At 34.4% G+C, this 24,077-nt stretch overlaps 1 protein-coding gene across 2 annotated transcripts in view; it reads left to right on the forward strand.

Annotated features, from left to right (window-relative positions):
• SRPK1 (SRSF protein kinase 1) overlaps positions 1-24,077 on the forward strand; it is a 67,230-nt gene that overhangs the window by 26,669 nt on the left and 16,484 nt on the right. For both annotated transcript variants that reach the window (XM_008591977.1, XM_008591973.1), the window contains 10 exons: positions 7,352-7,470; positions 8,543-8,651; positions 9,664-9,751; positions 10,987-11,074; positions 15,796-15,902; positions 16,756-16,921; positions 18,423-18,448; positions 18,862-19,075; positions 19,428-19,847; positions 20,309-20,409. In XM_008591977.1, the coding sequence (XP_008590199.1) occupies positions 7,352-7,470; positions 8,543-8,651; positions 9,664-9,751; positions 10,987-11,074; positions 15,796-15,902; positions 16,756-16,921; positions 18,423-18,448; positions 18,862-19,075; positions 19,428-19,847; positions 20,309-20,409 (1,438 nt within the window). The remainder of the gene's footprint in view (positions 1-7,351; positions 7,471-8,542; positions 8,652-9,663; positions 9,752-10,986; positions 11,075-15,795; positions 15,903-16,755; positions 16,922-18,422; positions 18,449-18,861; positions 19,076-19,427; positions 19,848-20,308; positions 20,410-24,077) is intronic.

A 24,077-nucleotide genomic window follows, 5' to 3' on the forward strand; every position in this document is an offset into this window, starting at 1 on the left:
TTTTTTTTTTTTTTTTTTTTTTTTTTTTGTCTTTTTGTCTTTTTTCCGTGTCCGGCAACGGATCGCAACCCTCAGTGTTGCCCCCATACCGGACCGGGGACCGGCAACGGGATCGCAAGCCTCGGCGTTGCTCCCGCGCCTCGCTCAGCCAGTGAGCGGGAGCCGGTCTGTATGTGGGATCCGAACCCTCCGACGGGAGCGCCGCCGCGCTTCCCAAGCGGCGCACTATCCAGTGCGCCACCGGGCCGGCCCTAGGTGTGTTTAATTTTATATGCAACTGCCAAACTGTTTTCCTAGGTAACTGTACCATTTAATGTTACTATCAACAGTGTATGAGAATTCCAGTTCATCTACATTTGATTTTTTCTCTTTAAATTCTTTTTCCATGATGACTAAGTTCTTGGAGTGTTTACTGGCTACTTTTGTATCTTCTTCGCTGAGGTGTCTAAATCTTTTGCTCATTTTTTTACTGGATTGTTTTTCTTGTTATTAAGTTATAAAAGTTCTTTTTATATTCTGGATATAAGTCCTTTGTCAGGTATATGTATTGGTTTGCCTTTTCTTTATCTCAAGGATATCTTTTGAAGAATAGAGGTTTTCATAAAATACAGAAAAGTATATGAAGATTTTTTTTAATATTCAACCCTCATCGCTACTCCCTTGAGAAACCACCATAGGTTGGTTAACAGGTATTTTTACTTTCTGTGTACATAATAAAAGCATATCCACATTAGTATCTGGGGTGTTTATATAGTTTCTTCCTATAAAAATGATATAAACCTTAACCTGACATGTTTTTTTTATCGTGTTTCATGAAAATCTTCCTCAATCCTTATGATGTTTATTTTGGTATAACTTATAAAAATAATGAAATTCAAGTTATCTCCAATTTTACAGCATTACTAATAGAACTAAAATGAATATTCTTGAACCCATATTTTTTAATATTTTGCTGTTATGAAATGCTTCTGTGGGATAGGTTTCTAGTAGTAGAATTTCTGGTGAAATGTTATACACATTGAATATACGTACTACTTTTTGATGTTAACTGCAAAATGCTCTCATAATATTTGTAAAGCAAGAGCTAGGGCTCACAGACCCCTCGAGCCTGTTGTACAGACTGGGACACAAACCCTTCACATGCAGGTCTACAAACTAGGTAATAGGAAAAGGTCCTGGGAGCTGTGGATAAAGCAATTAAGAGGCTTTATTCAGAGCTAGGAGCAGCTAGCTACTCTAGAGGCCTCCCAGAGTGTCCCGAGAAGCACCGTGTATCAGAGCCGTTAGTCCTTTATACTTAAGTCCATAACCCAGGACACCTGAGTGCACATGCACAATTACATTAGACAACCAAGGAACACCTGGGCAAATATGCACATTTACATCAAATGCTTGGCAAGATTCTGAACATCTGAGGGGCCCTGACCATTTTTCGGTATTTTCCCAACAATGTTAAACCAGCAACAGTTACTCATGCTGTGGGTCTGAGCATTTACTAACACTTAATTTTGTTAGCATTTTTGATACCGTTATCTTTAATTCTTGTCAATATATTAGGTAAAAATGGTCTCATTTATTTCCTTGATTATAGAGGGACTTTATTTTCTGAAACTTCTTTCTCACTTTAATTACTCATTTTAGAGCACCTCATTGTTTCAAAGTCAGCATCATTTAAGATCCCTCTGTTCATATTGACTAGTTTTAAGATTTGTCTTTTTCCTGAGTGCATCTCTCTCCACTCAGGTCAGTTTTCCAATTGTTTATCTTGGTCTCTATGTTTGGGGTTTGAAGCTGTCCTCAAACATTTAGTGATCCTTAGTCACTTTTTCGTATTTATGGATGAGGCATTGAAGACCTGATTGAAATCTCTATGTCCCTAGCAAGGTTTTTTCTTTACAGTAAATAGGGAGCTGTTTGTGATGCATGGTCCCACTAAATGCCAGAATCTGGAAAACTTTACTCTGGAGTACTGTCATCTACACTAACAGCCTTTGTTCTTTCCAGTTTTGTTCATTTTCTTTAGAGAAAGACCTCCTTTTTCTTCCCCTAAAGGATAAATGCCAGCCTGTGTGCTGTGCGGTGTAGAGAGTCAACTTTATTATACAAACCTGCAGTTAATCTCCCTTTTTACCCTCCCACTTCCCACACCTGCATTCCATCATACCTGTATAGCCAGGGTTTCGTCAGGCAGGTTGGCTGTCTCCCTCTCCATTCACTTCAGCTCACTTCACCCTTTTTTTCTAGGTTGCCAGAACTTTGCTCTTCCTGTCTCTACATCCTTGTGGATTTATATCTTTATTCCTTTCTTTTAGTTTTTATTGGCTTTGAGCAGGGAGATGATATAAATGCAGTTGGGCAATCCATCACTTTATAGTTTTTGTTTTTAGCTTTTGGCTGTAGTAAATGATGTGTTGAATATCATTGTATCGAATCTTTGTGCATATCTTAATTTTTTCCACAATTTGAGAAAATTTATTTTGAAATAATTAAAGATTTGCAGGAAGTTGCAAAGATAGTACAGGGAGGTACCAGGTACTCTTCATCCAATTTCCCCTGATAGTTACTTCTTGTGTAGCTATCGTTCAATATCAAAACCAGAAAATTGACATTGGTATAAAATATAGTTATCTTAATTTTTAAGGTGAATATTTAGAAGTGAAATAGTTCAGAATTGTTGAGATTATTGCCAAATTACGTATATGTCTTATTTATGATGCTTCCTGTTTTAAGTAAGCAAATTCAAACTCAGGCTATATCCAGGAGTTGCTAGGTAGGGAGTTGTTCATGATGCTGGGCACTGAATGTATCTGTAGATTTGCTTATCTTTTTCCACCCCTAGCCAATAAATGTCTTAGCTTTATTTTCCTGTATTTTGTCTTCATTCTCAGACATTCTCTCTCCCTTCTTGGCAGCAATCATTGCCTCTGGCACCTCTTTAGTCGTTGTTGCTTAAAATTTCAGAAATAGAGCTTCTCCCAACATTTATCATTTCTCCCTAGAAGGTGTCTAGTTGATCTTGTTGGATCATGTGTTCATCCCTGTTGAAAGTGGAGCGTGTAGAGCCGTGTAGTTGACAGCCTTGGCAAGTTGTCAAGGGACAATTCCTGAGAGGAAATAATACCTGGTAGGAAAAAAAGCCCAGTATGAGAGTAGCAGCCCGGTCTCCCTGCACTCTTACCAACTAACAATGAGCTGCAGTTTTAAAATTTTATTGTCTGTTTTTTAAATGATATGATTGTTTCATGAGTAGTTCTCATTGGAAAAGATTCCAACAGTTCAGAATTGTGTCATACAGGACAAAATATGAAAACTTCCTTTATATTCCCCCACATCCTTACACTTCATTCTTTCCAGGAGAGAAACTGTGTTGACAGTTGTTTGTATCCTTCAAATCCCCTTTCAATGTGTTTATATACAGCTATATGCACCTATATACATGTGGTTTTTTGGAAAATGATAAAAGAATCACACTGTATATATTATTCAGCTACTTGTCTTTTTCATTTTAATATGGTGTGACTTAGAGAGTTTTCCATGGTAGTACCTTTCCTTTAGAATATACCATAATCATTTATTTTACACTAACAATAATGTGATGTCCTTTTTTTTTTTTTTGGCTTTAGTGTTTGTTTATTTTCTGCTCAACTAAAGGATCTAGAAATCTAGATGTTGTGTGACATCACAGTGTCTTGCCAGGGCACCGTTACAAGTTCCTGCATAGTTTTTTCAAACCCAAGCCACTAGTAGGTTATAAACCAATTTAGAGGGTCACTAATAGACTTTATTAAAAAATGGGAGCAAGGGTAGCTCGCATAGCTAATTTAAATATCTAAGTTTATGAAACATTTAAGTAAAAACTCAAAAATATATACTTCGTGGTGATTATGAATATATAGCATTTGCACACAAAAGGTTCTCATTAACTTCGTGTTTGATTCTTGGTTTTACCATTTATTTGGGTGATGGTTGATTGATGATTGGGTTAAAGGGTGGTTATGAATGAGGGTTTTACCAGAAATGAAGTCTGAGTTGAAAGAATCCAAAGAAATAAGAAACACTTCTAATTTGGATTTATCATCTCTCTGTTCATCCTTGCTCATTTCTGTGTCAAATTTAGCTAAGAAATATAAGCAAAGCAAAACTGGCAAGTTTTTCTTCTTGTTTCTGCCTTCCTCCCAGATTTCATTTGTTGTCCATTTCAGTTTCAAATCTCTTTTAGAGATTTTATGGATGTACTGAGTTAAATTTTATATGCTTTGAGAACTTTAAAGTGTTGGCATTGTTTTTTCTTTTGAACATGAATAGCAAATGCTTGACACATAAAATAGATATGAAGAATTTAAAAGCACAAACCAAAACTATTTTAGAACTCTCCTTTTTTGTTCTAGGAGTAATAAATGGCCTTATTTACAAAAAATTCTTACTGTAGGATTTCATCAGATTTTTTATACTAAGTCCTTTCTTTTAACACTCATCAATCAAAGTTACAGTGCTCTTCAATTCTTAACTACATCATCTTACCATCCTCTGAGGATCTAATAATAACTATGGTTCCTCAAAATTTCTGTTATCTTTTTTTTTTGTTTTAGTTTTGTCTTTGTGTGACAGAGAGATACATTCCTTTGATGGATGTCATTGTGTGAAAGTGAGATATTAGGGAAAAGCATGGGCAGTTTGAGAAAGCCAAGGTATCTTGTTGCAGGGATCAGAAGGAAACTAAGTATAAATCATATCCTTAAGGTGAAAAGGAGACAATACATCATTGTGAAGCAACATAGGAGTCTGTAAAAAAAGGAACGTTCAAGAACAAAAAAAAATTTTTTTCAGAAATTAACAATAGTAATTTAAAAGGAGTGTGCTGGAGGGTTCACTATCTGAAATGATAGTTGCAGAGAGCACAGACAGCACAAACGGGATTAAATTTTCAGTGAAAAATAGGAAAATTTCCCAAACTGAATGAGGCTCTAATTTGCGAGGGCATACAAAGTACTTAGCAAGATAGATTTTTAAAAAAACATTCAGGAAATTTCATAACATGGGGCTAAAAGATAAGATCCTTTAAAAAAAAAAAAAAAAAAGCCTTCCAGAGAGAAAAAAACAAACCCTATTTCAAGGCTCAGGAGTCAGAAGGCATTGATCGGGCTTAGCAGCAGCAGCACTGGAAGCTAGAAGGCAACAGAGTGGTGTATTTTGTACCCAGACTGGCAGTGATGAGGATAAAGATTTAAGAGGTCTTAATAAATGTACCTCCATGTATCCATTCTCCAGAAGTTACTGATAAATGTGCACTCTGCAAATCAGTAAATCAATCAGCTTTAGGAAACAGGACATCCAACATAGGAGAGATGATTAAACAGTGATGTACACAAAAGCAATATAGACACTTAAGGCAGTAAATGTATATTTTAAATGAAATTTAAAAGTTGAAAAGTAGGATTTTCCCCCTTAGATAATCTATTCAGAATAAATATTGAAGTAATCAAATATTTAGACAATCAGTTTAGAATAAAAAGAGATTTTTCTCTGTCCCAACATACGTCAGAGTGGAGACTTAGCATTTCACTCGTGATCTGCAATTTATAATTCAGCTTGAATCTTTTAACTGGGAATGATACTTACAGTGTTCAGGTTTATAAGTAAAAACAATTCTTCACAAAAAATATTTGCTTCCAAAAATGGTTTAAATCTTTAAAAAATAATTTTTTAATATTACTATTCTCATGATACATGCGGAATTCTTACATTCCAGCATTGTCCTTAACTATCAAAATTGTAAAAGGCAACAACACTTACTTTCATTAAGTTTGAATCCAAGAATATGTTTTAGAACTTCATATTAATCTCAAATTTAAGAATGTTGTTCATTCTGACTTATTATTTCCACTTAGGAAAGTAGGCTAATTCATTACTAAATAAATTTACCAAAGACATGTTTTCACTAAAAATGAACATTGAATCATATAGTTTTATAACTACTTTTCTGTGCCCTAGGGGACAAAAACATACCAAGAATTGAGGAAGGTTGGAATGGCCACCTAAAATCTAAACCAAAATCGTTAGTCACACTCACCAAGGTATTTTTTGTCTCAGTAGCTCAGTAATACCATGTAACTGGTTTTGCTATTAAAATTTTTTTTGGTTAAATTGAATCTTTTGAAAAAACAGTCTGGCGGAAAAGGTTGATGAAAAAGTAAATAAATATTGAAAAATAGGAATCAAAATTCCTTTTTCTATATCTTTTGAAAGGAATTCTGTGTACCCTGCTTTTTTTTTTTTTTTTTTTTTTTTTTTGCTTAAAACTCTATAAGGCCAACAACCAGTAAGTGTCAGAGCCTAAATGCAAATCCAGGTCATTCTGCCTCCTGAACATTGCAGTGCACAAAAATTGTGATATAACTAATTGATAGACAGAAGAATCAATAAAATTGTTTAATGCATTATAATGAGATATCATTTTCACCTATCAAATAAACTATCAAGTTGTTTGAACTTGATAGTACTTAAATACCAGAATCCCAGTAGTAAATGACTGGTGGGGATGTAACTCTGTGCACCCTTTTGGAAAACGGTCATACTACATAACAATTCTTAAAAGCATTCATGGCCACAAACTGGAAAGGAAACATACCAAAATGTTAATAGTTGTTCAGATTAGGAGTTTCTTTAAAAAAGCGTCCTCCATACTTCCTACATTTGACATGTTATTTTTGAAAGTAGGGGGAATGTTTCAACCCCTATCTGGTAGTTTAACTTTAGGGAAATAATTCTGAATACAGAATAAAGATTATGTAAAAATTCTCAACAGTTTTATTTTTAATAGTGAAAAATTAGAAACAAGTTAAATGTCTAGCTGAGCAGAATGTGTCAAAGTAAGTGGTAATACTTCTAAAGGAAACAGGTTAAGATTTAAGAGATTTCATAAAAATGAGGGGGGAAAAGTTTAGAATAGGAAGTAGTATAAAAAATGTTTGTATAGTATATGATTATAGATAAGTGTTTTTCTAAATATACAACAAAATCTTGGAAGAAAATTCAGTAGTTTTATCAGTGGTTATGTTTGGATATTGAGATTCAAGTAAAAAGCCCTTAGTACTTTTATATATTTTCTAGGTTTTATTTAATTATCATGTACTGACTTTTTAAAGAGTAATATTTTCCTACATGAGGTAAAGCTATAAATAATGTTTTCCCAGGCCGCCACTTGATAATACTCTTTTTATATTACCTGAAGGTTTATTGAAGGTGGGGAGGGGGGGATTTGATAATGACATTTTCTTAAAGCCCTATGTTTTTCTGTCCATGTGAATTTTTTCCCGTCCACATGGAATGAGCATATTTGTGTTATTTTTAGATCTGAAACTCAGCACCGAGGCTCTGCCCCCCACTCTGAGAGTGATCTACCAGAGCAGGAAGAAGAGATTCTGGGATCCGATGATGATGAGCAAGAAGATCCTAATGATTATTGTAAAGGTAAGTCTCTAAGGAGATACTGAGTAATACATGATCCATCGGTTTGCAATTCCTCATCTGGATGTTTGGTCTCTTAGCATAAACACAGTTTTGATGCTTTCTGCTTGTTGCATCCTTCTCTCTAAAATATAGGAAATGGCATTTGCTCTTAGTTTGACTTAGTTTATCAAAGCCTAATTTTAATATCAAATGTTTTTACCTTTTTTCTTTTTAAAAATGATAGTACATATTTCCTTTAGAAAATTTCAGAAATATATTAAACAGAAAAGAAAATAAAAGCCATCTTCAATGTTATCACCCAGAAGTAACCAGTGGTAACATTTTGGTATGTAGACTTTTAAAAAATACCTTCTTATTACTTTTGTCATAATTATGGCTGCTAAGATAAGTTAAACTGGAATTACAGATACTTAAACTGTGCCATCAGGTTGCCTGCTATTTTCTATTTCTTGATGAGACTTTTCAGGATCCTTGGGTAGGAGCTTGTAACAGAATGTATCATACCATCTAGGAGTAGAACTTGGTCATCTTCTCGGCAGGCAAAGATAGATGTTAAAATACCTTGATTCCTGCCACTATTGGCAGCCTTCTCAGGCCTTCCTCTGTGTTTTGTTTTGTTTTTATTTAGAGAAGCAAATCCTTCTGTTTTCCCCTTTTTAGTTGAATGAATGGAATTTACTATTCTCTCTCCTAAAAAAAAATCCTAAGATTGCAATATAAATAGATTTATATGTTCAGATAAATCTATTGAATTATTGAGGGGCAAGAATATTGTGATACATAATCTTATTTTTGTTTGAGGATGAGATTCTGCAAAGCATTATTCGCTCAATCAAATAACTTGTCTTATTCACTTAAATTTTTTTGTAACATGAGCTCAGTGATACTGGGTGGCTGATTTGACTGTTAAGATTGTCCTCTATTCAATTGATGGTATAGAAGAAACTATTTTTATTTGATAAAAGGCATATAGATGTTGAAAAATGGGATGTCAGATACCTTTTCTTACTATTTAAGTGATTGTTTCTCATCTTGGTTCTTTTGATTATATTCCTCCTGTTATTTCTTCCAGGAGGTTATCATCTTGTGAAAATCGGAGATCTGTTCAATGGGAGATATCATGTGATCCGAAAGTTGGGCTGGGGACACTTTTCAACAGTGTGGTTATCATGGGATATTCAGTAAGTTTTCATGGTCCTGCAAAAGAATTAGTTTGATGATACCTAAATGTTTTTGTCTGAATTTCCAGAGATGATCCAGACTTTTGTCTATCTCTAAACTGATTTCTTGATCAGAATTTTGTTGATAATAATCTTTATGTTCTTGGACAAATTACTTTCCTCTCAAAGAATCAGTATTATACATCTGCATCTCCACCTTAGAGACAAAAGATTGATTAAATTAGTATCTATAAAGCACTTAGAACTTCTAATTCAAAGCATTGCCAATATTCAATGGAAGTATGATATGAAATTAACAGTTGTCTTCTCACTGGAGTAGTTAAAATTTTTACACAATGTCCTAGACCAACCTATGTGAAATTATTTATTTTTGTAACAGATTTGCTCAACCATGCAATCTAAAATTTTTCCCTACATAAAAATCATAGGCAATAAAAAATACATCTATAGCACTGAATGTTTCCATAAAAGTATACTGTCTGTCTTTGATGAGATAGTAATTGCTTTCTATCCATTTCACTTTGATTTTTTGTGATGTTTTTTGTTGGTGGTGTTTTGTTTCTGTTTTTGTTTTTTTAATCATTTTGTTTTGAACCAAGTATTTCTTCTGGCTTCTTATAGGAAAGTATTGCAGCTTTTAGGCCTTTTAGCTTTTGCCATACAGATACACAGGATACTTCTGATTTGGTGGGTTTTCCCTCTTTAATTTTCCCCATTTCATGGTTTTACTTGGGATTCAGGGAGATATTTAGAAGACAGACTTTAAGTTAGAGAAAATGTTCAATGACTGAGATTATTTGAGAGCAGATTTTCTTCTTCCTGTAAATGAAATCTGGCCAGTTAGTGCCATTAACAGGTACAAGTGATCTGATACAAGTAGCTTAGGTTTGGCTACAGGAAAACATGAAATCAGTATTTGCCCTTTTTCACTGTCTCCTAGTTATAGCTAAATCTTAGCTTCTTAAAGTAAGGATAGGACATTGAGTCTTAATTACCTACGTTTATTTCTTAGGGGGAAGAAGTTCGTGGCAATGAAAGTAGTTAAAAGTGCTGAACATTATACTGAAACAGCGCTAGATGAAATCCGGTTGCTGAAATCAGTGAGTATTACATCATACGTGTGAACTGTAAAGTATTATGAAAAATAAAGTTTTATTGAATTAAGACATACCAAGTGGAAGACTCTTTAGCATGGCTAATTTTTACTATAAGTTCCAATATCCTTAAAGAGTTAGAGGAAGATGATAATATTTACACATCCCATACATGTAGTAGGGAATTGGTGGGATATGCTGTGATTAGAATTCTCCCTATACACACATACACCTCCCCCAGAAAACTTTCAGATAAACAGAAATTTTTTTTTTTTTTTTTGTCTTTTTCGTGACCGGTAAGGGGATCGCAACCCTTGGTGTGGTGTCGCCCACACCGCTCTCAGCCAGTGAGCGCACTGGCCATTCCTATATAGGATCCGAACCCGCGGCGGGAGCGTCGCTGCGCTCCCAGCGCCACACTCTCCCGAGTGCACCATGGGGTCGGCCCTAAACAGAAATGTTTATTTAGCATGTTTTATGTGCCAGATAGCACTGCCATAAATGTTTTTCTTTTTTATTGTGGGTAAAAGTTGTGTAAATAAATATGTAGCATCTATTTTATGTTTTATAATATAAAAAGAAATACAGTATTTATTAGTTCCATTTATACATGGAAACTTAGGTAAATTATTTTTAAAAATTTTTTTTCAGTTATGTTATAAGTTAGGAAAATGCCAGTATGGTAGAAGGAGCTTAAACTCAGAGTTAGAAAACCTGGGTTTTTGTTCAGCTTTATCTCAGTGTATACTCCATCTCATCTTTTTTTTTTTTTCCTGAGCCTTAGATTTTTCATCTGTAAAATGATGAGACTATTGGACCAGGAGATATCTAAGGCAGTACTTCTCAAAGTGCCAGTTTGTGACAAGAGAAGGAGCTTATGCTCAAAAGTAAATCAACATACTGATTCCTTCATTGAGAAAGTTTTTTATGAAAAAAAAAGTCAGCTGAATAAACAGTATGGTTAGTGCCATGCTCCTTAATTCCTCATAGCCTGGTAGCCAGCAGTTAGTTTGGAGTAGCAAAATGGTTGAATTAAAAAAATAGACTCCGTTGGTTTTATTTCCTCTTGTGAACTGTTTAAGTTCTTTCTCTGTTTGATCTACTGAAATTTTAGTATGTTTTTCTTATAGATTTATATGAGCTCTTTATTGGAGTTAATTTGCTGCAGATATTCCTCCCCCACCATCTGGCTTATTTTCGTGCTTTGCCTTTTGATAAATATTGTCTGTTTCCCACTACAGGTTCGCAATTCAGACCCTAATGATCCAAATAGAGAAATGGTTGTTCAACTGCTAGATGACTTTAAAATATCAGGAGTTAATGGAACACGTATCCTTTTAAGAACCTATTTGAGAATAAATCATAAAATAACTTTATCCTAAAGAAACAGATTTGTACAAATATTATTGGTGTCTTTTCTCTAGGCAAACTAATAAAATTTCCTTCTTTTATTATACACTTCTGAACACAGATCTGAAGTATGTCTATTTTTGTGTGGTATGATTTTTCAGGATATTGCTTTAGGCTTTTTTTCCCCCTTTTTAGGCAAATTAAAACTCAAGTCCAAAGAGACTTTTTTAGAAAATAGCGTTGTATTACTAAGTAAAGGTTGTATGATTTTTTTTTCTTATCAATTAGCACAGAAATTTTAAGGAAGTAATTTTTCATGAAAAAATACTGGGCAAACAGGAATTTAAGGCATGATTTTACGTATTATTCACCAGGCCTCCATGTTGAAGAGGCTGTGAATGTAAGTTATGTTTAGAATCTAAATAGTTGTGATTGTTCACATTCTATCATAATGAAAAAACTGACTTGTTTTATGTTTTTATCTGGGTTTTTACAATTTTAGAGTTGGAAGGAACCTTAGCTGATTTTCTTCACAGGCTACTATCAAAGTGATGTGCAGTGAGTTGATCGAAAGAGTATTGCAACAGCTATGCTTATAAAGGCCTGTTGGATTTTTCAGAATAAAAGACGAATTGGAGTAGAATCTTACTCAGATTGGAGAATCTAAAGTTTCCTGTTTCTAAACTATTTAAAAATGTATAAAGAAAGACATTTATCTATGATTCTACTTTCTGTGTATATTTAGTTTCTCTTAACACATTCTTAATTGCCAGTGATGATCTGTTTTTTAATGAGGCAGGGTACATATGGCTCTGTAGTTTTATGTGGACTGTAGAAAGAGATTTGAACAGAGCGGCAGGCAGCAAGAAAGGATAAGAAAGGAGAGAGAGCAGATGATAATATGGAAAGCCTGTATCTATTGTTCTGAAGTCAGTTCTGAGTCATTTCCTTAGAGATGTATAGATAAATCACAGATCCCCAGATCTCTAAGGAAAACTGCTTCATCCGTCTTAAAACAGCATCTGTGCCTATCGTGATCACTTTGTAAGTGGTTTACTCTGTGTGTATTCTGTGTGTGTGTGCATGCATGTGTGCATGTTTTTGGAATATTAAGAGGGCTAACCAAGAAATAAAAACCTACACAGGATGTCATGATGGCCATTAGATTCTGTTTCCCTATTATTTAATCTTGTGATGTTTGTCATTATGCCAGATTTCTTTACTAATTTGGGAAAGTTACAAATAAAACTGTAGACTATTCTAAATACTCTTCTTAGTAATGCTGAGTAGCCTTATTTGACCTAGCAAGGAAGTTGTGTTTTTGTGGGGGGAGTGGCTGCCTGGTACAGGGCTCAAACCCTGGACCTTGGTGTTATCAGCACCACGCTCGAAAACTGACTGAGCTAACCAGCCAACCCCAAGGAGGCTTTTTATTTTAGCCATAGAAATATCTTAGTAGGTTTGAATTTCAAGTTCCAAAAAATTTTTCAAATATTGCAAGATGATTTCTCTGTAGTTTCTGCCCACTGAGTCCCTATTTTATTCTTTTTTCTTCCCTTGTCCTTAGCCATTTCTCTCTGTCCTTTCTCCTCCTCATATCCCAGCAGTCTTGGCTACTGCATTGTTTGCTACTATGAGATTAGAGATTGAAAAAGATATAACCTAGAGTGTTATGTTAAGGGTTAATGGGTTATATCATCTTCCTGCTGCTATCCATTTTCACAACACAACATATCTCCATGGAGCTGTACATCCACATTTTTTGTGTGTGTATCTGGTCATACTGCTTTTTCTCTGGACCACTGTCCTTTCTCATATTAAAGTATAAAGGACCCTGAACTAGAAAGTTACTATAGACTTCATTATAAACTGATTTACTCTACTTCCATGGGGAATGAGGAGAGAAGAATGATTAAGAAGGAACAGCTAGTCTCTATATAATGTTGACATTAGCCATTAAGCCATTACTGGCCACCTATATGACCACCTATATCTTTAGGATACTTTTTTTCTACTATGTACTTTGTCTCTTTTTCTAGCTCCTTTTATTCATAATGTGCCCTAAATGTGGTTTTACTTAGTGATATTGTTTCCTTTACACCGTCTCTCCAAAAGACTTTTTTCATATATCCTTCTGATTTCAATTATTATTGCTGCTTCCAATTTCTATTTGTCAGTCTTTCACTCAAGCTATTTGGCTTTTTTTTTTTTTTTTTTTTTTTTTGGCTAATTGATTATGATATGTACCCAGTTCTTTTTGGTTTTTAAGTTTCTGAATATGGTCATTTCTATATCACTGCTTACAAGTTAAAAACATTGTCAAATGTAATGCTTTGCTCAACAAATAAGATTGAAGCTAGAAACATGAGAAAATACCTTAAAATTTTTACTTTATGTTTAGTTTTTAAAGCACTCTGCAGTTTTAAAAATCTTGTTTTGGTAAGTTTCAGACATAAAAAAGTAGAATAGTTTAATGAATCACAACAGTTCCATTATCCATTTCAGGAGTTATCAACCCATAGCCAATATTGTTTTGTCTTTACCTCCTGATAATTTTGTAGCCAGTCTTAAGATATATTATTTCATTCAGAATTATTTTAGAATGTATCTCTGAAAGACAAGGGCTCTTTTAAAATATAACCTCAACACAATTATTAGACCTAAAAGAAATTGGGACCAATTTCTTAGTCATCAAGTTTTATAATCAGTGTTCCAGTCTCTCCAAATTTCATGCTTTTTTTTTTCTTTTGGTTAGGTTTTTGGTTTTTGGTTTTTTGGTCTAGTTTTTTTAAAAACATATAACATAAAATTTATTATTTTAATTTTCTTAAGGTGTACAGTTCAGTGATATTAAATACATTCATAACATAAATCACCACCACCATCCATCTCTGTAATTTTTTGTCTTGTAAAACTGAAACTCTATTCCTGTTAAGTGTATGCCTATTAGATCTCTTTGGTTTATTTTTATTTAAGTTCTCTATTTTCTTATCTTCTGTCTGTTCTGTCCATTATTAAGAGTGGGGTATTAAAGTCTCCAACTATTATTGTAGAACTATTTCTCTCTTCAATTCTGTCAGTTTTTGCTTCATTTATTTTGGTGGTTTGTCATTAGGTGCATGACTGTCTATAATTGTTATATCTTCTTGCTGTGTTGAGCTTTTTATTAACATATAATGTCCTTCTTTGTCTTTTGTAACCTTTTTTGATTTAAGGTCTATTTTGTCTGATATTAGTGTAACAGTTGCGTTCATGGCATTGGTCCTTTGTTTTGTTTTAAGAATCCAGGCTAGAAGTTTTGTTCTTTAATTTGGATTTGTCTGATTGTTTCCTCATGATTAAATTCAGGTTAATCACATTTGTCAAGTTTACTACACAGACGATGTTTTGTTCTTCTGAAAACATCAGAGGGCACATTATGTGAGTTTGTGCTTAACACTGAAGATAAGTTTGATCACTTGCTTAAGGCAGTGCCTTCCAGATTTCTGTGTTGTAAAAGTACCTTGTTCCTTTTATAATTAATAAGCAGTCTGTGGAGTGATACTTTGACACTGTGACAATCCTTTTTCCCAACAGTCTTGGACATGGTGGTTTTAGTATTCATTGATTCTTACCTGTATCAGTTATTACTATAGTGATTGTAAAATGGTGCCTTTCTATTTCTGTCATACCTTGTATATTTATTACTTGGATTTCTTCCCTAAAGAAAATGTTTCCCATGCTCCCCATAGTATCAGTATGGACTTATTCTATTTTTAATTAATATATTAACTTGTAACTTTACTTTTTAAAATGATCTTCACTTTGGCCAGTGATACATTCTTCAAGAGGTTCCAATTTCTACTTGACATGTTCCTTTATTTATTTGCATAGCAATGTATTTCAGGTTCACCCTGTATTTTCCCTTCCCAGTAGCCTTGGATTTGGCCATTTTTCCAAGGTGCCCAGGCTTTCTTTTAGTGCAGAATCTTATTTACAACAAAAGTCTGAGTACTAGATTATTGTTATATATGTGTGTCTTGACTTTCCAGTATATGTAGGTGCTTCTGGCAGTGGAAGACATCAACATACTATTGAAATCCTTGCAGTGCTCTATACACTAGTAGGCTCAAAGAGTATTTCTGCCATGTGGTGTGATTAGAGGGTCTGTACGTAAAGTGAACATATGGTGGCACTAGAGTCAAGATTAATTTTGTAAACTACAGAACATAAAACAAGTCAGTTTCTTATTTTTAAAAAGTATTGGCATTTGTATTTTTTAGGTTAAGCTTTGCACATTGTCTTCCTTGCTTTGAGGCTGTGAGAGTGGAAGTTTTTACTGTGGACATTAGTTTTGACTATAGAGAAGAAACCGCTTACCTAAATCTAATCAACAGTTTGAGCCTAGTGCTTTTGCTGTTTGCATGTATAGCTTTCACTTTTCCTTTCACCACTGAGTATTTTAACATATGTAATTTTATTGATAAACCAGTCCCCACTCCCCACAATCTTCTGTTTCATGGATGTTTTCATTCACTGTAGATTAGGCTTTGGAATTTCAGAATATTGACCACTATATATTTTTTATAACTTTTTATATTGGAAGATATATATATATAACATTTAATAATATATATAACATTTTCATTTGGGTGGAATCCACATCTTGTCTTGTTCTGTTCTTCTCTTCTGCCTCCTTTTGCTCCTTAATGAACTCCTAGATATCTGCATGGTGTTTGAAGTTTTGGGACATCATCTGCTCAAGTGGATCATCAAGTCGAACTATCAGGGGCTTCCACTGCCTTGTGTCAAAAAAATTATTCAGCAAGTATGCATCTTTGTCTTTGCTATGTGGTGATTTTTTAAATATATCCTTAAAGTGTGAGGAATTTTTATTTCCAATAGAATTTTTATTTTAAAAACTAGTTTTTTTAATTGCTAAAATTAAATATTTTATTCAACCCTTAGAGTTTATTGTGTTTATTCTGCTAAATGTTTTAGCATAACCATTCTTCCTCACATTCATCTTTTGTAATAATTATTAGAAAGGAATGCTATGTGAGGTCCCTGACTTTGGAAAATTGGAGCCCTTATCCAGAAGTTCTGGTTGTGAATATCAATTATATATTAATAGAGAATTGCTATGTCAAATTTTTACCATCTTTTTATAGAACATCATTCATGGGCATTTTCTAATTTTCTAAATAGCCTTCTATATATGGTATAGAATTACCATCAGGAAAATATTAATACTTCAAGGGGCAAATAATTTGTCTTGGAAAGCGCTCCAAACTGGTAAGACCTCAGTTCTTCATTAGCGAGGAAATTTGAATTAAAAGATATCTACAATGTCTTTCATCACCTACATTTCAGCACTTAAAGGGTGTATTGGATATTTATTCTCAGTCTTTGTAATAGTTAGAGATTATCTCCAAATAAAATTAGCCACATAAAACTTGGAAGAACTTCTTATTATAAATAAATTCTTGCCATTGTTCATAGTTTACAATTAATCTTTCTGGGGAAGTTTCTTTCTGCTTTAAAGAAAAGTACTTTATTCTCTGTAGAAAATGCTATTATATTGTTTTTATTTTTTTCAAAAATGTTGTGTTGTGATTTCTTCCTTCTCCAGAAAGACTTGTATTTTGTTTTTGTAAGTCTATTGCTCTCTTCCCTTTCAGGTGTTACAGGGTCTGGATTATTTACACACCAAGTGCCGTATCATCCATACTGACATTAAACCAGAAAACATCTTATTGTCAGTAAACGAGCAGTATATTCGGAAGCTGGCTGCAGAAGCAACAGAATGGCAGCGGTCCGGAGCTCCTCCACCTTCCGGATCTGCAGGTATTGTATTCGTTGGGGAACTTTCCTCTCATTGGAAGTTAAGAGAAATTTCTGTTTTTATTCTGTCACCAAGGATACACCATTCAGTCATTTAGCAATAAAATGCTCAAGAAATGTTATCAGCTTTCAAGGGACTTATTTTAGCTCAGTTGGTAGAGCGCGGCCTTATAACACCAAGATCACGGGTTCAGGTCCCTGTACTGTCCAGCCGCCCAAAGAAAAAAAAAGGGAGACTTATTTTATTCTCATTAATGTTCCAGTATGGGAAGAAGACTAGAGATGTTGTGTCTTTTAGATACAGAATATAGTATGAAAGCTTATTCATATTGTTGTTAAATAATCTTTTTTATTGTGATTTGGTGACCATTTTTGATGCGTTAACCTCTTACCATGATCACAAATGCTAACTTATGGGTCCATGATCTGCAGAGGGGAAAGATAAGATAACATTGCTATTACAAGCTTGGGTTTAAGCACTGAAGTAGATAGACCTAGTTCGAATCCTGGCTTCACCATTGGCTGGGAGCCCTTGGCTGAGTTACTTGACTTCATTTTCTCCCATGTAGGAGTTATTGTGACTAAATTTCATGGTAAAGCGGTTAGTAGTGTGCCACATAGTTTTATGTGCTAAATAAATTACGGCTGCTGTGATTTCGGTGACTTTTTTTTTTTCCATTTGAGTTGCAGATTTTAATGTTAGTAGTTTAATCATATTTGAGGAACTTTCTGATCCTCAAGTTGAAATATCAGTTATCATAGGCTTCCTTTAACAAGGAAGACTGGAGAAAGAGCAAATGGGGAGTTGTTGTTCGATGGGTACAGTTTCAGTTTTGCAAGTTGAAGAAGTTATAGAGATCTGTTATACAACGATGTGAATATACTTAACGCTGCTGAACTATGCAGTTAAGAATGGTTGAGAGGGTAAATTTTTATTATGTGGTGTTTTTTTTTTTTACCACAACTGCAAATACTTTAAAAAGAAAGGAAGACTGAAGATCCCACCTCTTACCTAAGCTGTACTATTATTCATAACATGCTATATAGCTATAGCTCTTGATGCCACCTAGGCTTCTTTTTTAAACTGACAAGTGCCAAGGGGGAAGAATTAGAGATGGGAGTCCTGGGTGGGGGTGAGGAGGTTGTTGCTTGTCACTTTCCATTTTAATCAGTACGTGGGAATGGGAAATAGATGGTTTTAGCAGCATTAGTAGTAGAAACCAGAAATGGGAACATGGCTGTTTGAACATATTGATTCTACCTGGGGAAGAATTTAATTTACTTAAACCTTTTTTTAAGTTTGGCAACCTTTGTATGCATTATTTGTTTTCTTAGATAATAATAACAATATGGCTTCTACCAAAGTCACTTCAAAACAGTAGTTTTCTCTACAATGAATGCTATACAAGAAAGACTTAATTCTTGTAGAGTGTCTTTTCTGAGCCTTAGTTTATATTGTTTGCTGAATGCCAGGACTCTTACTTGGTTTTCTTTTTCTTTTCAGTCAGTACTGCTCCCCAACCTAAACCAGTAAGTATATTTAATTCTGATCCATGGGCTGTGGGCATGGGTTCTTGTGTTATGGATGGTCAGTTTGTTTAGAAACCAAAGGGAAAAAAAATACTCCTGCACTTCTGTAATTATATCCAGTAAATTCCCATGCATTTTCAGCAAGTTTGTTCTGGTGAGGCTTCTATAAATTTGAGTGTGTCTGAGGGCAAACCAGCCACACAACTGCTCAGACCACCAGGATTTGTTGTTAATATTGTTTTTCTTTGCTTTCATAAGAGTTTCTGCATCTTTTAAGTTAATGAAAATCTTAAGTGGTACATTAGGGAAAGAGTGAAATTTAATTAGGAAGTAATTAAAGTTAACAGTTATCTCCAACTGGGGGTAATGAATTAGCCACCTGAAGGCTTTATCTGTTTGTAATCTCCGCCCAGGCTGACAAAATGTCAAAGAATAAGAAGAAGAAATTGAAGAAGAAGCAGAAGCGCCAGGCAGAATTACTAGAGAAGCGAATGCAGGAAATTGAGGAAATGGAGAAAGAGTCGGTCCCTGGGCAAAAAAGACCAAACAAGCAAGAAGAATCAGAGAGTCCTGTTGAAAGACCCTTGAAAGAGAACCCACCTAATAAAATGACCCAAGAAAAACTTGGTATAAATAGAGCATCACAAAAATTACTTTCTGGCACACTTTAACATTGATTTATCATTATTATAAAATATAGTGGTTTCATGCATATAACACATCTCTGGGGTGTACTTATAAATGTTAGGCAGGTAACATTCAAATGTAGTTTCTGACTTTTCTCAGGAAATGGAACATAGACTTCATTTAGCAGTTGGGTAAGGATAAGATCTCTGTCCTTCCTTAAATAGGTTTTAGATGTTCAGACATGTTTTTATGTCACTCAGTATAATTTCTGGAAAACGTTTTAATCTTGTGAGAAATGTTTCTGTTTCACTCACTCACACACACAGATGCATTTTTTTTGTTTGTTCCTTAGAAGAATCAAGTACCATTGGCGAGGATCAAACACTTATGGAACGTGGTGTAGAGGTTGGTGCAGCAGAAATTAATTGCAATGGAGTAATTGAAATCATTAATTATACTGAAAACAGTAATGCAGAAACATTGAGGCTTAAAGAGGATCTACGTAATGCTAATGACTGTGATGTCCAAAATTTGAAGCAGGAACCTAGCTTCCTAAGTTCCCAAAATGGAGACAGCAGCACATCTCAAGAAACAGACTCTTGTACACCTATAACCTCTGAGGTGTCAGATACCATGGTATGCCAGTCTTCCTCAACTGTAGACCAGCCATTCAGTGAACAGGACATCAGCCAACTTCAAGAAAGCATTCGGGCAGAAATACCCTGTGAAGATGAACAGGAGCAAGACCACAATGGACCACTGGACAGCAAAGGTACCTATGTAGATACATGACAGTACTTCAAAAATTCATGGAAAGATCTGTATCATCTTTGAGTTCTTGTTTTCCATGAACTTTTTGAAGTACCTTCATACTTCCTCAACACTACTTCCCTGCACAACATATTCATGAATTTCTAAACTAAAAAACCATTGTTTTTATAACTATAGCTTTATAGCAAGTGTTAAGTTACCTTCAGTGCATAAATCTGTAGCTAACTTTAAATTTTATTCAATACGTACTGGGTACTCAGCATTTCACTAGTTGCTGTGAAGACAGAGACTTTTAATTCTAGAAACTCAAGGTGTTGCTGTGCTCTTATTATCTTAGAAATTTTATTTTAGGTTGCCAACTGGGGGCCTGACTGAGTTACTCTTATCTTGGACAGCTTTATTACCCTTTGGGTATTTCTGTGTTCATGTAACAGTCTTACTGATGGTACCTGTTGTCTGTAGGAAAATCCACTGCTGGAAATTTTCTTGTTAATCCCCTTGAGCCAAAAAATGCAGAAAAGCTCAAAGTGAAGATTGCTGATCTTGGAAATGCCTGTTGGGTGGTAAGTTAAACTTGTCTCAGTGCTATGTTTAGAAGTAACTGGGAATGAATGAAAACTTGGATTTAGTAATGCCAAAATAAAACATATGCAATTCTATACCTAGATTGCCACTCAACATTGTAGTGAATATTTTTTCACTTTTTTCTTTTAATCTTTTATTACGGGAAAGTTCAAATAGATTTACAAAAGTAGAAAGAATATATGTGGTATAATGGTATAATGAAACAATCCCTCCTCAACACCACCCCAGGTATCCATCACCCAGATTCAGTAATGTGAACTCCTAGCTAATCTTGTTTTATCTATATCCTCATTCACTTTCACACTCTCAGTGCTTATGTTTATTAACCTCCCCCACCACCAATTTTGAAAATTGGCATCTAACTTACAAATTGTAACCTACTTTTAATTCACTTAATGTATTTTAGATACTTTTCTTTGTCAACCAAAAATTTATATAAAATTTAGTTGGTTACATAGTATACTATAATCTCTAGTATACTATAATCTTTACATATTTTTGACAGCTCTTTGTGATGAGAATCTCTGCACACAAATCTTTGTGTAACTGTCCTTAGGACATGTTTTAGATGTGGAATTGCTAAGTCAAAAATTGGGTACTTTTTTAAAAGGGCTTTTTGATGTTTAGTGACATATTACTTATTTTTAATTATGTGTAATTACAAATAATTACATATTTTTGATGATAGTGTCATATTTACTCTCCAAAAAAAAATACATCAGTTATTCTACCTTTAGCACCACAGAAAAGTATTTTTCTTCTCCAATCTTCAGGTTAAATACTGGAATCTCATTTTAACGGACAAATTATTTTATTAATACTATTGTTTTTTACTACGTACCTAGTTAAGAAGGTATTTTGGGTTACTTTTAATGGACATCATTTTAAAATCTACAATAGAATGCATTGCACATAAATACTACTCAAAGAACCATATGTTATGTAAACAGGAAATGATTCAGACCCCAGAATAATCTCATTTCTAATGTTAATTCTAGAATATTGTCATAAATTTTTAGAAAATATAAAGTTAGAACTTAGTAATAGATAGGAATGTAGAACATCTTTCCAGGGAATTAGAATTACTTCATCACGCTGCCGTCTTGTTTAGGCCACCATATATTTTCACCTGGATGACTGCAATAGTGACTGCAGTTGCCTCCTCACTTTCTCCCTTATGCTGCTCTTGCCTGCTATAGACTGTTGTCAGCACAGCTATCAGAGTGATCCCTTTAAATGTAAGTCAAGTCAAATGTTCTCTAAGCCTTGCAGTGGCTCCCCTTAGAATGAATGCAAAAATCCTTACAATGACCCACGCACCACCAAGCAAAAAGCACTTACTGTTTTTTCTGCTTGGAATCCTCTTCTCAAAATAATGTGTGCAACTTGCTCTCTCATTTAAGTTTCTGTTCAGATGTCATCTTGTCAAGGAGATCTTCCCCTGAACATCTAACATAATTAGCAAATTACCACTCTCCAAACACATACACTTTTATCATATTCTTTCATATATTTTCATACTCTTCGCCTCTCCCCTCATTTTTTTTTCTTCAAAGCACTTAGCACAATCTGATATCCCTCTCCTTAGAACACGTCCTATTACAACAGGATTCTTTTTTTGTTTGCTGTTCACTGCTGTATCTATAGTAGTTAAAACAGTGGTGCCTGGTACATAGTAGGTGCTCAATAAATATTTAAGTAAATGAATTGTAGAGAAACATATTAGATCTGTGACAAATATCATACTGTACATACATCAAATGTTTGTCAGTTTTCTACCCACACCATGTTTCAAGCTTCTGTGCCTTTATGTCTGGAACACCTTCCCCATGTGGCATACTTTATTCTGGTACAGTCTTTTCTGTCCCTTTTACTACAGCAGAATTAATCTTTCTTCAGTTATTGCATGTATATCTTTTTTTTTAACATGTCTCTCCACTAAAATGACTTTACATTCTTTTCACCCATACACTCATTCAGCAAACATATTGGTACATACTCTGACCTGCACACTAGGACATGGTGGTGAATAAGACATAGGTATCTCACCCTGCTGCCCTGCTGGATCCTGTTAGGATATCACTTCTTATTGGTCTCTTCAGCACATTAGCATCTGGCATTCAGTAATGGAAATTTATGTGATTTGATTTTTAAAAATACCATACTTTTGCTTATCAGTTGCTCATATACATAGTTTAGAGTTATGTGGATGTTGACTGAAAAATCTGCCCACTCACTTTACAGGTTTTCCATGCTCCATGACGGTATTTACCTCCATATCACTAATAAATAACATGGTTATAATACTCTTTCTTATTTTTTTTCAATTTTAGATATTGTTTTTCTTCCTGGAAAATAGGACTTATCTACCACCACTATGCCAATCCCCATCTTCCCAATGTAATATAATTTTTAACTATATAATCATTCCATGTCTACATTCTTGAAATTCTAATGCTATCCTCAGCTGCACTGAGCGTATATTGTATTGCAAATCCTTTTCCTTTCTGAATAACATCATGTTTCATTTGCTTAATTTTCTTTGTACTATTTATCACTTAATTCAACCCCGTACTTTTACTGAGTGGTATAAATACATACAGTTTAATGTAAACAGATACATTGGGTATTCTTTCAACTTCATCTACCTGAAACACTCTATCCTGGAATCTGGAGTCTTCTAATCTATGTTTATCTGATTGGGTTGTTCTGTAGGCCTGCTACATTACTGCCATTTGGGATTTCCTTTCTTCACCATCCTGGAGATCATTGTTTTCTCTTTCCCCTTATATCTCCTGTTTTCTTTCTCTCTTACCTGCTTTCTTGTTTTACTCCATCATTTTTGTGGAATACATGCAATCTGCAATAGCTTCCTAAGAAAGGGTATATGAGATTTGGGGGATGCCTTGCATGTCTGATAATCTTTATTCTGCTTTCACACCCAGTTGGCTGCTGATAGAGTGCTAGGTTAAAAATCATTTTCCTTCAGAATGTTTGTCATCTCTTCATTGTCTTCTAGTTTTCCAATGTTGTTGCTGCTAAAGACCAATGACGTTCTAATTCTTGATCTTTGTATGAAAACATTCCCCCTGTGGAAGTCTGTAGGATCATCATTTTACAATAATGTGCCTCAATAGGCCTATTTTCAATCTGTTATGCTAAAGATTCGGTGTGTACTTTCAATACTAAAACTGTTATTCCTTGGTTTTGAATCTTACTTGATTTTTTTTTTAATTCTCCTTGGTCTCTGTTCTCCACCTCTGAAATCTCATTATTCTAATGTTAGACCTCCTATACAGGTCTTCTTATTTTCTTATTTTTCTATCATTTTTTCTTTTTCTTTGTGTGTGTGTGTGTGTGTGTGTGTGTGTGTGTATGGCTGGCTTGCACAGGCATCAAACCCTGGACCTTGATGTTATCAGCACCATGCTGTAAGCAACTGAGCTAACCAGCTAGCCCTCTTCTATTTTCTTTCACTCCCTTTATGTCTTTATTTTCTGGGAGATTTCTCGACTTTTCTTATAAGTCTCATTGTTTCTTATTTCTTCTATTATCTTTTTATTTTCCAAGAGTTCTTCAGTTTCATGAACTCTTAAAAATGGCATCCTGTTCTTGTTTTATCCAAAAAAATTTTAAGTCTGTCAGA

The sequence above is a fragment of the Galeopterus variegatus genome, unplaced genomic scaffold (genome assembly GCF_000696425.1).
Source record: "Galeopterus variegatus unplaced genomic scaffold, G_variegatus-3.0.2 Scaffold151, whole genome shotgun sequence".
NCBI classification, from domain to species: domain Eukaryota; kingdom Metazoa; phylum Chordata; class Mammalia; order Dermoptera; family Cynocephalidae; genus Galeopterus; species Galeopterus variegatus.